The sequence below is a fragment of the Leptonotus elevatus genome, chromosome 7 (assembly GCF_054856555.1).
Source record: "Leptonotus elevatus isolate MCC_2025b chromosome 7, RoL_Lele_1.0, whole genome shotgun sequence".
Classification (NCBI taxonomy): Eukaryota; Metazoa; Chordata; class Actinopteri; order Syngnathiformes; family Syngnathidae; genus Leptonotus; species Leptonotus elevatus.
This window is the reverse complement of record NC_141245.1, coordinates 9,092,339-9,105,945: the sequence shown is the minus strand read 5'-3', so window position 1 is coordinate 9,105,945 and position 13,607 is coordinate 9,092,339. Positions and strand designations below refer to the sequence as shown.

Genomic DNA, 13,607 nt, shown 5'->3' with positions numbered 1-13,607 from the left:
ACTTTAAAATGCGCCTTAGTCGTGAAAATACGGTACTTGACTGTTACCCTTTAATTGCCTCGAATGCTAACATTTGACCTTTCCTGTACTTGCAAACAAACTTCTGATTTATTACCTGAAGGAGTAGGCTACTGTATGGAAGGTTTTGCTATATTTTAAAGTTATTTTCAAAGTTCTAAGCAGTCTGTATCAAGGGCAATCAGACAACAGTTTTCTCATGAAATATAGTACTAGTACCTGTGAAAATGATTGTTGGGTCTCACACACACTGTCCTTACCAAGGGGCCTCAATGTCTTGGGCTTTGGGCCCAATAAGGTAAACTCCTCCTAAGTTGGCTTGGTTATCAGCCTATCAGTTGACTCAGTTATGTTTGTAGGCAGGCAGAGACACATCACTCTGTTTAGAACTGTAATTCTCAGTTTGTTCATCTCTCATCATCCGTTACGTTTAAGTGTAGCCTATTGACAAGATTAATGGTAAGTAAACCAATGCAAATCCCTATTTGCCTAGTTCGGGGAGGCATTTTGTTTTGAGTAATGTCATGTTCATGCGATATTTTCGATTTGTCATTTGCAAAGTAAAGGACACAAAGGAGAAATGGTCTGATTCCTTACAATTTGGTATCATAATGTAATGTTTAATCTTTTTGAAGAAGTGAAGTATGACTTTAAGGTCAAGCAATGAAGGGGCTCTGTCATAGTGCCATGGGTTCTATTAATACCGCTAGCCTGTCAAGCCAATGGTACAGGCATTGATAGAGACTTTTACCCACTGTAAATACATTTTCATTTGTGGTACTATCGCTATAATCTTTTGATATACGTCTTTAAATCCCTGCGTCTATAGTGTGTGACTAGTTTTTAAATGTCCTCATTGTTCACCTAAGGTTTGAGAGAATCTACTAAAAAGCGCAGCGAGTCTCCTCCAGCAGAGCTCCCCAGCTTTCGGCGGAGCACACGTCAGAAGACCACGGGCTCCTGTGCCAGCACCAGGTATATATATATTTCCCTCCATCTTGAATTAGACTGGAGAAAATGTGTTTGAATTAATGTGATCTGTACATTGTGAAGACCCTTCTCATGGTCATTTTATGTTCAGAGGATATGAATTAACAGTTTTTATATGTCCTGTTATGTGATTCTCTATTAATTCATTTGATTTGGTGCCCCCCCCCCCTTTTTTTTCTTATTCTTCTTTTTTCGCCACCAAGGCCAGGTTTACATAATATTCTAGCTCAGGAGTATCAAACTCGATTGCACATGGGGCCAAAACTTAAAGCAAACTTTAACAGCAGTTTAACAGAATAAAACTATTTTAACATGAATGTGAATCTAAACACAGAAGATATTATTCCAAAATAAGTTAAACATAAAATGTTGCTCTTTAAAAAAAAAAGTTATATCAATTTAAAATATAGTTATGCTGCAAAACAAGTGCAGATGTAAAAAAAAAAAGTGCCTTGCAGTAAAAAAGTTTAAATGGTTATTATGTTTATAACAGAATGATCTCAAGTAGCATATTGTTTGGTAAGGCACATAAAAAGTGTGTCAGAGAATCAAGGAGAAGCCATTGAACAGCAAGCTTTGCTGTGGTCACAATTATCACCTATGGCTGTTATCATAACCAATATCATGTTGTTGTTTTTTTTTTTTACAGATATGGTTGAATTGTTAAAGTAGTGTCATTTCTAGTTCTCATTTCTGTTGTGCTGGGCTTGGAGTTTAACACACATGGTCTAGCTGAGAAAACATTTTCCTTTTTGTTTTTATAAAAAAAGGCTTCTTATTGAAACAGTCAGCTGAAGATCAAATAAACTGTATAAAGAGAGTTTGCTGGTTTGTAATAAAAGTTCCTGGAAGTGGTGACACACACACATTTCGAAAACTAACAAACTGACGATACAAGTTTTGCCGTCAAAGAAAGTCCCCTGGAGTCAAATGCACGTTCCTTGCCTTCTTTGCGTGACTCATGCACTAATGGAAGGATTCTTCCAGGATCCTTTGCACATTTGACGCCAAGGCCATCTTGATATCATCATCCATTCTTAAAAACGGTTCCCTTGGGCTTGGTAAAGAGTAGGGTGGGTTGGGTTGGTCAGTATTAATAAATTTTGACACTGTTTTACCATCTCCACCTTTCACCCGGTATACGGTAATACTGTTGCTAATTTTAGATTTTTTTTTTAAAGGCGTATTGTCAGCCAATCTGTCTAGAAGTTTATGGCCACAAATCTGTTCACTGTGTGCTCCGGTTGCATTTGTATTGTAATAATCTTGTGTGGCGGAGTGCATTTGAATGTCTTGTCACTCCATGACACCACGTCTTTAGCTGAAGTGTATCTTTTAGGGTTTGTAAAATATTGGAGGTTTTTATTTATTTTATTTTTTTATCTTAGTCAGTAGACATCTTTGTTTTAAAAATCTAACAAAAAGTTCCAAGATCTCCCAGGGGCAGTAGCATGTTTTCAAAAGTTGAATAAAAACTTAAATAATTGTTTTCTATAGTAAGTATTACATTTTTACTTATCTTAGTTTTAATTTCAAACAAAAACAGAAGGTGCAGAGAGTTCCCAGGGTCAGTAGCATCTCTGAAAATAATTAAAAATAGTTACCTCAAGTTAACACGTTTTTTTTTTTTTAATGGATCTTTTATCGGCCATGATTCTTCAAAATGGCCGATGCCGATATTCGTCAAAATACTGAATATCGGCACAGAGACCAGACGGCGCTGTTGGCCTAACCGGGTCTGGGAAGAGGTGTGTGTGGTGTGAGTAGTTTGGTGAGATAGGTGGGGGCAGCACCGTGCAGACAGTGATAGGTATGTAGAAGAATCTTGTATTCTATACGGGCGTGAATGGGGAGCCAGTGCAGAGTGCGAAGGATGGTAGTGATGTGCTCTAGTGATGACTCTGCTTTGCAAATATGGTCATGTTGGTCTCATCTCATCGCCTCCCTCTGCTCATTGCTTGCGGACGTCACTGCATATCACTGGAGTCGGAGTGTAATCCTGGCACCAGTGGAACCTCCAAAACATCACTTTTCGGTTAACCATAAAAACGGCTCCATTAACATTGCATCGTCAAAGATGGCAAGCCCGTTAAAACACTTTCCATTGGTCAGTATTTTGTGAAAATATAAAAATAAATAGCAACGAGAGGACTGATCAAAAATAAAATGTGAAATTTACCAAATTTAGGTATAGGTTTTGGCCCGACAGTGACTACATATAAAAGCATATGGGGGAAAAAGTTCAATGGCTACAGTGCGCTGAGCTCAGTTATATACTTCAGGTTAATTACATTGAAGAGGAAAACTCAGAACTGCTCAATATTATAGCTAGAAGAGAAAATTAGCTTGAAAATGCACTTAAATCTGTCTTCTTAGGGTAGGACAAACTGTCAAAGTGTAAAATGCAATGAGATTGTGAAATCATTCCAGGAATGGATAAAAATGTTTAGATGCACCTAGGGGTGGGCGATATGATGATATTAGATCGTATGACGAAATGCAGGGCTCATGATGTTTCATTTCTGTGGAATCGTCTGATCGTAAAAGTAAAGCATCTCAGCAAAATTTGACCGTCAGCTCATTTTCTGCAACTGACTGAAAAAGACAGCCAAGCATCCTGCCCCTATTTGACAGCCAATCAGTGTTGTCAAGTAGCGCATGATATTGGATTCGCGTTACAATCTACCAAGTAGTAAGTTGTTGACTTTTTCCCCAAACACCGCCATTCCTTGCAAGTTTGCAAATTGTGGAGAAATAGTGGCAGCAGCGCAAAAAAAAAAAATGTGTAGGGTTTTTTACGACCTCTGTAGCGTTTGTGAAATGATCAGGCCAAGCGGCAAACTAACACCATAATGCCAATTTGCAAACCATACCCCGTCCATGCCAGAAAACAACACGCTAAAGTGCATAGCTTAGAGAATAAAACATCTGTTGCATTTAGACCATAGGAATCTACATTTCCCGAGATCCACTCACAAGGCTTGTTAACTTGTTACAATATTGACCTTTATTTATAAAAAGTGCTTTTTACTTAGCAATTTGTTTTAACTTTGTTTACATGCGCCTCTCTTCTATAAGTTCTCTCTACTTCTTTTTTTTACCATGACTTTATACCAGCTAAGTTGTGTGCACTTTTAAGACATTCGCTATTTTGAATACACTACTTGAAGACACAACTGTGACTTTTGTTATTGTTTTGCTGCTTTATAATTCATATTTTTCTTTACAAAAGGTATTTATTATTACAGTGTTCATTTTCACAAACTAATAAGTGTAGCCTCACTGGCCTAGTATTTATTCAATAATACTCTGATTTCTATTTCATATTAATTATAAAAAAATCTTGATAAAATTGAAATCGTGATTTTATATTGAAAAAATCGTGATATTAAATTTTTTTGATTGCCCTAGATGCACCTCAGCCTGTCTTTTACATGCTGTACTGTGTTTAACTTACAAGTAAGCCACAATGTAAACTGCGCAACCATAAATTCACAACCCTGAGCAAGAACTGCATCAAATTTCCTCATTAAAAAGTGATCCTGTATCTATTTTGACTTTGACAATAAAAGACGTGTAATAATTTTTCGGTGGCTCATATTGATTCTGCTTATTACAGTCGGCGGGGCTCAGGCCTGGGCAAGCGTGGGGCAGCTGACGCTCGCCGACAGGAGAAAATGGCTGACTCTGACACCAACCAGGATGGGGCAAACTCGTCGGCCGCTCGTACTGATGAGGCATCACAGGGCGCCTCAGGTACTTATTTAACCATTTCATTTACAGTCATTGCGTTGAGAAACTTAACTTGGAAATATAGTTAGTATATTTCTCACAAATTAATTAAACCTGATCTACCTTTCCAGCTTCGAGTTCAGTTACTGGAGCAGTAGGCATGACCACCTCTGGAGAGAGTGAATCGGATGACTCAGAAATGGGAAGGCTTCAAGGTAACTCAGCTCTACATATACTCGCTATTTGTTGACCACATATTTTCAAATAGTTGTCATGCCTATGCATGCTTATTGTGTTTAAACCTGTCGCTTTATAGCTTTACTGGAGGCAAGAGGTCTCCCTCCACATCTATTTGGTCCCTTGGGACCCCGGATGTCACAGCTGTTTCACAGGACCATAGGCAGTGGCGCCAGTAAGTAGTACCTTCTAATCTTTGCATCCATGTCACTTTAGTAAGCGCTTAATTTTTTTTTTTAATGTGACCATTCTTTGTCCAGGCTCCAAGGCTCAGCAGTTACTGCAAGGCCTGCAGGCCACAGGCGATGAATCTCAGCAGCTCCAAGCTGCCATTGAGATGTGCCAGCTGTTGGTAATGGGCAATGAAGAAACACTTGGTGGATTCCCAGTCAAGAGTGTGGTTCCCGCTTTGGTGAGTATTGTTCAGTTTATTCTGTGACGCTTCTGCACAGCTCAAATTAGTCTTTTTACATAACATTATGACAGTATTTACCAGATCCTTCCATTTTTTTCCACAGATAACACTCTTGCAAATGGAGCATAACTTTGACATTGTGAGTATGCTGAAATTTGATCACTGTTTTCCCCCCCAGAGTTTTTGTTTTAATGTAATTTATCTATGCCCCCAGATGAATCATGCCTCCCGTGCACTCACTTATATGATGGAGGCCCTGCCCCGGTCCTCAGCTGTGGTGGTTGATGCTATTCCTGTCTTCCTGGAGAAGGTAAGACACAGGGCCCCCAACTGTTCCTTTCTTACAATAGGTAAAGAAATACTTTTTATATGGGTGGTTCTCAGGAAACCAGACGCTCAAACGCTGACCTACTTGAAGAGTCAATATTTTTTGCCCTTAATAATCAATCAATGTGATTTTTTTTGCTGTTTGTGTGAATGTATTTTGAGCAGTGAAAAATAGCCATTGCAACCACTCCTTGTTCATGACATGCAAACACACCCATGTATTTAAGAGCCCTTTATTACCCTCAAAATTCATCAGTATTAGAAACTGTGGTTACCAATAAACTGGTTAGAATGTTAATGCAACACAATACAGTTTGAGTCCCCCGCTGTCTGTAATATGACAATATGTGGGCAGGCCAAAATTCCGTTAAGCTCCTTTCCTTCTGTGTCCACAAGGTACATTCGACAATTAACAGCTGTACTTAATGTATATTTCCTCTGGAACGACTTTGGTTAAATTGAACCGGAAGTTCAATGGTTTCACTTGGAAATACAAAGTGCTCCAATATGAAACAATGGAGTAGACCATGGCATTAAACAATATCTAGCGTATAAAGGGCTGAGTGAACTATACTTATTCATAGCACACTGCAGGGGGAGGTTTGATTTAAAGCATTTACAGTAATTTCTGGACTACATGCCGCTACTTTTTTATCTTGTATTCGATCCAGCGGCTAATACAAATCAGATCACATGGGGCACACTCTAAGGGAAGCGCAAAAGCGTCAGGCAGAGCAAAACAAACCAAGTGAGCCCAAATACAGTAGGAGAGACAGAACGAGAGCGAGACAATTTGCGCCCTCATTATGGAAAAGAAAGTAGCTGGAACCCAGTGCAGTAACATTAAAACACCTGCGGCTTATATGTGTAACAAACTCGAGTATTCCCCAAATTTAGCTAGCGTGGCTTAGCCTTATAGTCAGGTGTGCCTTGTAGTCCAGAAATTACTGTACCTGGTTTTGAACAAGTTCATTTTGGGCTCTTATGTCAAACTCCTGGACCATGTTTTCTGATGACAACTCTGAAATACTTATATGCAATGTCATGTATGCAGCTTCAGGTGATCCAGTTTATTGACGTAGCTGAGCAGGCCCTGACTGCCTTGGAGATGCTGTCAAGGCGACACAGCAAAGCAATTTTGCAGGCTGTGAGTGTATAAAGGCATCTTGTGTCTATTCACCACTACCTCCAAATTACTCTACATTAATATCATGTCATTCCGCACAGGGTGGGCTTGCCGACTGCCTACTATACCTAGAATTCTTTAGCATCAATGCACAGAGGAATGCCTTGGCCATAGCAGCCAATTGCTGTCAGAGCATTACACCTGATGAGTTCCACTTTGTTGCTGATTCTCTGCCTCTGTTGACTCAGAGACTTGCACATCAGGTACTTAATTTCCCATGGCTTCAAATGTGTCAAACAGGTTTCACATTAATGTAGGTATCAAAGGAATATAAAAATATCTTAATAGTCACACCAATTCACTTTGTTCTACTTTGACTGTGTTTTAAAATATATCACAAAATAGAGGTGGTAAAGGACAAACTAATCCATCTTTTATAGCCTCTACCTCATTTTGTATTTCAATGGAAATTTCTGCGTTATTTGGCTATTGAAAAGCAACACTAGTAATTGCATCACCTATTATCTTAGAGGGATACTTAACTCATTTAGCCATAAAAAGTGAATGTCACATGACCAAACTGAGAAAAAAGGTGAGCCATGATTGGTCATTACCTAAGCTCTGAGCACACAGGATGTTATTTCAGTTGACATTAAGTGGCAAAATGTGTTTTTAAAGGTATTTTTAAAAAAAGAAAAGAAAAAAAGAATGAAATTAATTATAGACAAAATATTAACTTCTTACTGCTGAAAAATGGCTTGAATCAAGTGTATCCCTTTATGTAGGGCAAGTGTTAGCTGCTTTCTAGTGTGATTTGACCAGTTACTCCGGCTATATGCATGCACTGTGTGTATATATATATATACTGTACAGCTTCACAAAGTGACTTGAAAAAATGACAAAGCTAAATTCATGCCACATAGTTTTTAATCATGAGGATTTTTCATTTATTTGGTTTTGTACACATTGGTGTAAAATGATCAGCTTTTCTAAGTTGCCATTTTTTAATCCCCCTGTAGGACAAAAAGTCTGTTGAGAGCACTTGCCTCTGTTTTGCTAGACTGGTGGACAATTTTCAACATGAGGAGGTTTGTGTTTGTGGTTTATTTTACGAGATTTATTTTTGACTGCCATATTTCTCTTACTGGTTTTCTACAAGTCCAATTTTTATGTTTGAATCAACAGAACCTGCTGCAAGAAGTGGCATCACGAGACCTTTTGACCAACATTCAGCAGCTGCTGGTAGTGACACCACCTATACTTAGCTCTGGGATGTTCATCATGGTTGTGCGCATGTTTTCCCTCATGTGTTCCAACTGCCCATGCTTGGCAGTTCAGCTCATGAAACAAAGTGAGTAACAGTTCCATTAACCCTCTAACTAACCCCAATGGTTCACACTTAAATTTCGTCTGTGATACACATTTGAACCTATAAATCGGTGGCAGCTTTGCTCAGCAGTCTGTCCGTTCACGGAACTCAACAGATCAAGCGTTCCTATAGGGTGTGCAGAATTATTAGGCAAGTTGTATTTTTGAAGATTCATTTTATTATTGAACAACTACTATGTTGTCAATGAACACAAACTACTCATATAAATATCAAAGGTGAATATTTTGGGTTTTGGAGTAGGGCTTTTGTAGTTTTAGTATCTTAGGAGCAGGAGACTAATAACTATGCATAATTATTAGACAACTTTCAAAAAAAAAAAAAACATCTACCCATTTCACTTATTGGTTTTCACCAGGGAAACCAATATAACAACTCAAAATTTACAAATATACATTTCTGGCATACAAAAACAAATCAGTGACCAATATAGCCACCTTTCTTTGCGAGGACACCCAAAAGCCTGCCATCCATAGATTGTCAGTGTCTTGATCTGTTCACGATCAACATTGCGTGCAACAGCAACCACAGCCTCCCAGACATTGTTTAGAGAGGTGTACTGTTTCCTTCCCTGTTGATCTCACATTTGATGAGGGACCACATATTCTCTATGCGGTTCAGATCAGGTGAACAATGAGGCCATGTCATTATTTGTTCTTCTTTTAGACCTTTTCAGGCCATCCACAAAGTGAAGTACTTTGATGCGTGTGATGGAGCATTGTCCTGCATGAAAATCATGTTTTTCTTGAACGGTGCTGACTTTAGCACTGCTTGAAGAAGGTGTCTTCCAGAAACTGGCAGTAGGACTGGGAGTTGAGCTTAACTCCATCCTCAATCCGAAATGGTCCCACAAGGTCACTTTAGATACCAGCCCATACCAGTACCCCACCTCCACCTTGCTGGAGGAGTGGAGCTTTCTGCCCTTTACTTATCCAGCCACGGGCCCATCAAGACTCTCTCATTTCATTAGTCCATAAAACCTTAGAAAAATCAGTCTTATGATATTTCTTGGCCCAGTCTTGACGTTTTTATCTTGTGTGTCTTGTTCAATGGTGGTCGTTTTTCAGCCTTCATTACCATGGCCATGTCCCTGAGTATTGCACACTGTACTTGTTGGCACTCCAGTGATGTTGCAGCTCTGAAATATGGCAAAACTGGTGGCAAGTGGCATCTTGGCAGCTTCACACTTGATTTTCCTCAGTTCACGGGCAGTTATTTTGCGCCTTGTTTTTAACACGCTTCTTGCGACCCTGTTGACTATTTTCAATAAAACGCTTGATTGTTCGATGATTACGCCTCAAAAGCTTGGCAATTTTAAGAGTGCTGCATCCCTCTGCAAGACATCTTACTATTTTTGACAATTCGGAATCCGTCAAATCTCTTTTTTGACCCATTTTGCCAAAGGAAAAGGAAGTTGCCTAATAATTAAGCACACTTGATATAGGGTGTTGTCATTAGACCACACCCCTTCTCATTACAGAGATGCACATCACTGATATGCTTCATTTGTAGTAGGCTTTCAAGCCTATACCGCTTGGAGTAGGACAACATGCATAAAGAGGATAATGTGGTCAAAATACTAATTTGCCTAATAAATCTGCGCTCCCTGTATTACTGTACTTTTTTGCACACAGATTATCAACACAGTCCAGTTTTCTGCAGAAGTGCATATTTCACACATTATGTGCACACATCATCAACATGTTTGCCGTGTTTTTCTTCCATCAGTATTTTCAGGTATAGGTATTCAGATTTTGCTAATCAGTTATAAAGTCGGCTCATCAGTTATAAAGTCTTTATTGAAGCTAATTGTTTGTCTTCCCCAAACACACGCACACGCACACACTCTTTATACAAATTTTTAAAGGAAATTGTTACTGGCTTTTACAGTATACTTAAATATGATAAATGCCCCTGCAAATGGAAACCCATGCACTTTTCAGCCAGTTAACGAATGAAGGCAGAATGGTAAAACACAAACATACTGAGCATGTTGTAATACTTGTTGTAAAGAAGTATCGTCTTTTATGAGAGTTGGCTGCTAACCCCAGATGTCTTTATTGCTTTTTTTTTACCCCCTTTTCATCAGACATAGCAGAAACGCTGCGCTTCCTCTTGTGTGGAGCATCAAATGGCAGCTGCCAGGAACAGATTGAACTTGTACCACGGAGCCCTCAAGAACTCTACGAACTGACCTCCCTAATATGGTAATACAGATACTGTAACATATTATCTCTGCTTTTTCCAAATGAACGCTTTTATTTACCGGTATCATTATGCCTCAGTTTCTGAACAACGTTCGGTAAGCTCACAAAGTTATGAATACTGAAATAATGACCACTGCTCAATTTTCTTAGTGGGAAATCTAGGCCTGTGTAGTTGTGCACAAAGACGGTATACTTTGGCGGTAGGTGGATACACAAGTTTATTAAAATATAATGTAAGAGCTTTTCATTATTCTACCTGTCACTATGTTGCTGCTATATTAGATAGACGGATACATATATATTTTTGATATTAATAATGACTTTGTGACAAGTGAAATTGTGTAATTTCACGAATCACTCCTGCACACTGGTTTGGAATCACTGCCTTTAGACAAACACGCAAAACCGAGATAAACACGCATACATATAACCGCTATTTTCAATATTCTAAATTACACTGATCTATACATAATGCCTCAGAAAAAACTTAAATTGTGTTGCAATCTGAAACTTGTTCTCCCCCTAGTGAGCTGATGCCCTGCCTTCCCCGAGAGGGCATCTTTGCAGTCGATGTAATGCTGAAGAAGGGCAGCGCCCAGACGACGGAAGGAGTGATCTGGCAATGGAGAGATGATAGAGGGCTATGGCACCCTTACAATCGCATTGACAGCCGCATTATTGAGGTATTGATCCACTCTCAGCATACTGTGAAGTGGTGAAAGTTTTATATTGTCATCGTAGAATCCTGGTGCACTTGCAATTTGAAGTATTGATAATGATGAAATCCCACATTCATTTTAATAAACTTCTAATTATAGCTGTCTATGGCGATTATCTTGTCCTACAGACAGCCCACCAGAATGGGGAAGATGAAATCAGCTTGTCAACGCTGGGTCGTGTGTATACAATTGATTTTAACTCTATGCAGCAGATCAATGAAGACACCGGAACAGCGCGTGGTATCCAGAGGAAGCCAAATCCACTTGCAAATTCCAACTCTGGTAATCATCTTGACTAAGTTTCTAAATCAAAAAGGACAGTGTGCTGTTTATTATGCAAATTAAACACTAAGAGCTAGGCCTGTCATGACAATTACTATATTGACTTATCGCTCGATAAGAAAAACATGGACACGATAGTTTTTTCGGACTCCATAAATGTAATTTACATGTGTTTACACATACATCATGAACATTCACTCGCTGTGCTTTGTTGCCTCATCTGTCAGTCAGCCTGCTTCGTGGTGTGTGAAATGACATTCACTCACACACGTAAACACGGAGGTTTGAATGGCAGTGAAACCTGTTTAACAGTTTGGTTTGCATGTGTCCCATTGGGTCATCATAGGCACACACAACTATCTTTTTCATTTGTGATCTGCAGCTGTAGCAATAATAGCAAAGTAGGATTAATGCTAGCTAGGGATGGGTACTAGTGATGCACCGGCCACCGAAAATGGCAAAATAGGCATTTTCGGCACTCGTCGAAATAAAATTAAAGCCGAAAGAATATGGACGAAATAGGATGTTGTGGTCAGGCAACCAAAAAAATCCTGCTCGCTGGCGTTTCACCATGTAACACCGCACACCAGAGAAGAAGGGTGTCTGTTGGTAAACTATTGTACAACATTTCAGCGTGTCAAAAAGAGCGCTGCCGAGTACTGCACTATACAGGTGAGCCACTCTTTTTGCTGCAGCGCCTTCCTTTTTTTTCTTTGAATCAAGCCCGCCCCCCTAATGCTAACTTCACATCGGCTGACAGGTATTGTCTATGGTGCTCTTTGTACTATTTCATTGCTTGTTTATGCACAATTATGTGTGCAAACATTCGTAGGCCGACCAGGAACTTAGTGGTGATCGGCCTGTTGTTGTCTGTTACGAGTGCCAGAATTGACAGCGAGACCAGCCTTCTGAGACACTCTACCCTCCTGGAGTGCATTATATAAGATTTATTCATTTGGCTTTTATTTAGTTGAATATTGATCTGATCAGTTGGAAAACCTTTCTTGATGCCAAGCTGCCTATTTTTCATTACAAAAATCTCCCGTGTAACCAGCAAACAAAAATATAACCCAAAAAAATATGAATACTGCACTAAAATAATTATCAATTTAGCCACAAATATTCTTAAATTCACCTTGAAAACGGAGTCTGGAAAAAAATTGATATTGTGACAGGCCTACTTGTTGCATTTATTTCAGTTATTTAGTCCACTTGAGCTGTAACAGCATCAGACACAAATGTTTTTTCCAAGCATATTTATAAAATAGCATTGCCCTTTTCCTCTAGGGAGCCACCAGGAAGTTAGAAGAGAAGATGCACGAGCCCAGCTGATGAAGGACGATCCCGAACTGGCAAAATGTTTTATCAAAACTCTATTTGGGGTCTTGTATGAAGTGTACAGCTCCTCTGCTGGACCTGCAGTTAGACACAAGTGCCTTAGAGCCATCCTCAGGATAATTTACTTTGCTGACGCAGAGTTGCTGAAGGATGTGTTGAGGAACCATGCAGTGTCCAGGTAATTATCTAGGCTGTTGATTTCATTTATGAATAAACTGAATTTAGAAGGTGCCATAAAAATGAACACACTTATTAATGTGACCATTTTTTTCCTTTGCAAGACAACTGACTTGTGTTTTTCCTTCCCCAGTCACATTGCCTCCATGCTATCCAGCCAGGACCTGAAGATTGTAGTGGGTTCTCTGCAGATGGCTGAGATCCTAATGCAGAAACTGCCTGATGTCTTTAGTGTCTATTTCAGGAGAGAAGGTAAACTGTCTCTTATTTCTCTGTGATATGTTAGTCTGCTCAATGTTTAAATATAGCTAATCTGATTTTTGTTTGTGTTTTGTGAATTCCATGGCTCTCAACCTTTAAAATTCAAGTCACTCCTAGTTTAGTATGTAATTACATGGAAAAAAATAAATACTTTTGCGGTCCCTCACAAAGTCATCGCTTTATCTGACAATTTTTTTCCTATGCCGGGCTCCACATTTTGCCCCTAAAATTCAAGACTGTGCAAGTAACTTTTTCATTTACGTATCTCGCACCTGTTAATTTGCCTTTTTAAAATGAATAAATATTTTTGGTTGTTGACAAGCTGGTTTGTCACTGAAAACACTGATGACATGGCAGTGAACAGAGATGATTTAGCTTAATAGGCGTTTTG

General features: G+C 39.2%; 1 protein-coding gene across 3 annotated transcripts in view; it reads left to right on the top strand.

Moving 5' to 3' along the window:
- The window catches only part of trip12 (thyroid hormone receptor interactor 12), a 37,328-nt gene that overhangs the window by 7,728 nt on the left and 15,993 nt on the right, over window positions 1-13,607 (top strand). For all 3 annotated transcript variants that reach the window (XM_086081588.1, XM_086081590.1, XM_086081589.1), the window contains exons 5-20: window positions 888-993; window positions 4,628-4,764; window positions 4,872-4,955; window positions 5,057-5,152; window positions 5,238-5,389; window positions 5,496-5,531; window positions 5,607-5,702; window positions 6,774-6,866; window positions 6,947-7,108; window positions 7,865-7,933; window positions 8,031-8,196; window positions 10,322-10,439; window positions 10,966-11,122; window positions 11,287-11,440; window positions 12,728-12,956; window positions 13,089-13,207. In XM_086081588.1, the coding sequence (XP_085937714.1) occupies window positions 888-993; window positions 4,628-4,764; window positions 4,872-4,955; window positions 5,057-5,152; window positions 5,238-5,389; window positions 5,496-5,531; window positions 5,607-5,702; window positions 6,774-6,866; window positions 6,947-7,108; window positions 7,865-7,933; window positions 8,031-8,196; window positions 10,322-10,439; window positions 10,966-11,122; window positions 11,287-11,440; window positions 12,728-12,956; window positions 13,089-13,207 (1,974 nt within the window). The remainder of the gene's footprint in view (window positions 1-887; window positions 994-4,627; window positions 4,765-4,871; window positions 4,956-5,056; window positions 5,153-5,237; window positions 5,390-5,495; window positions 5,532-5,606; window positions 5,703-6,773; window positions 6,867-6,946; window positions 7,109-7,864; window positions 7,934-8,030; window positions 8,197-10,321; window positions 10,440-10,965; window positions 11,123-11,286; window positions 11,441-12,727; window positions 12,957-13,088; window positions 13,208-13,607) is intronic.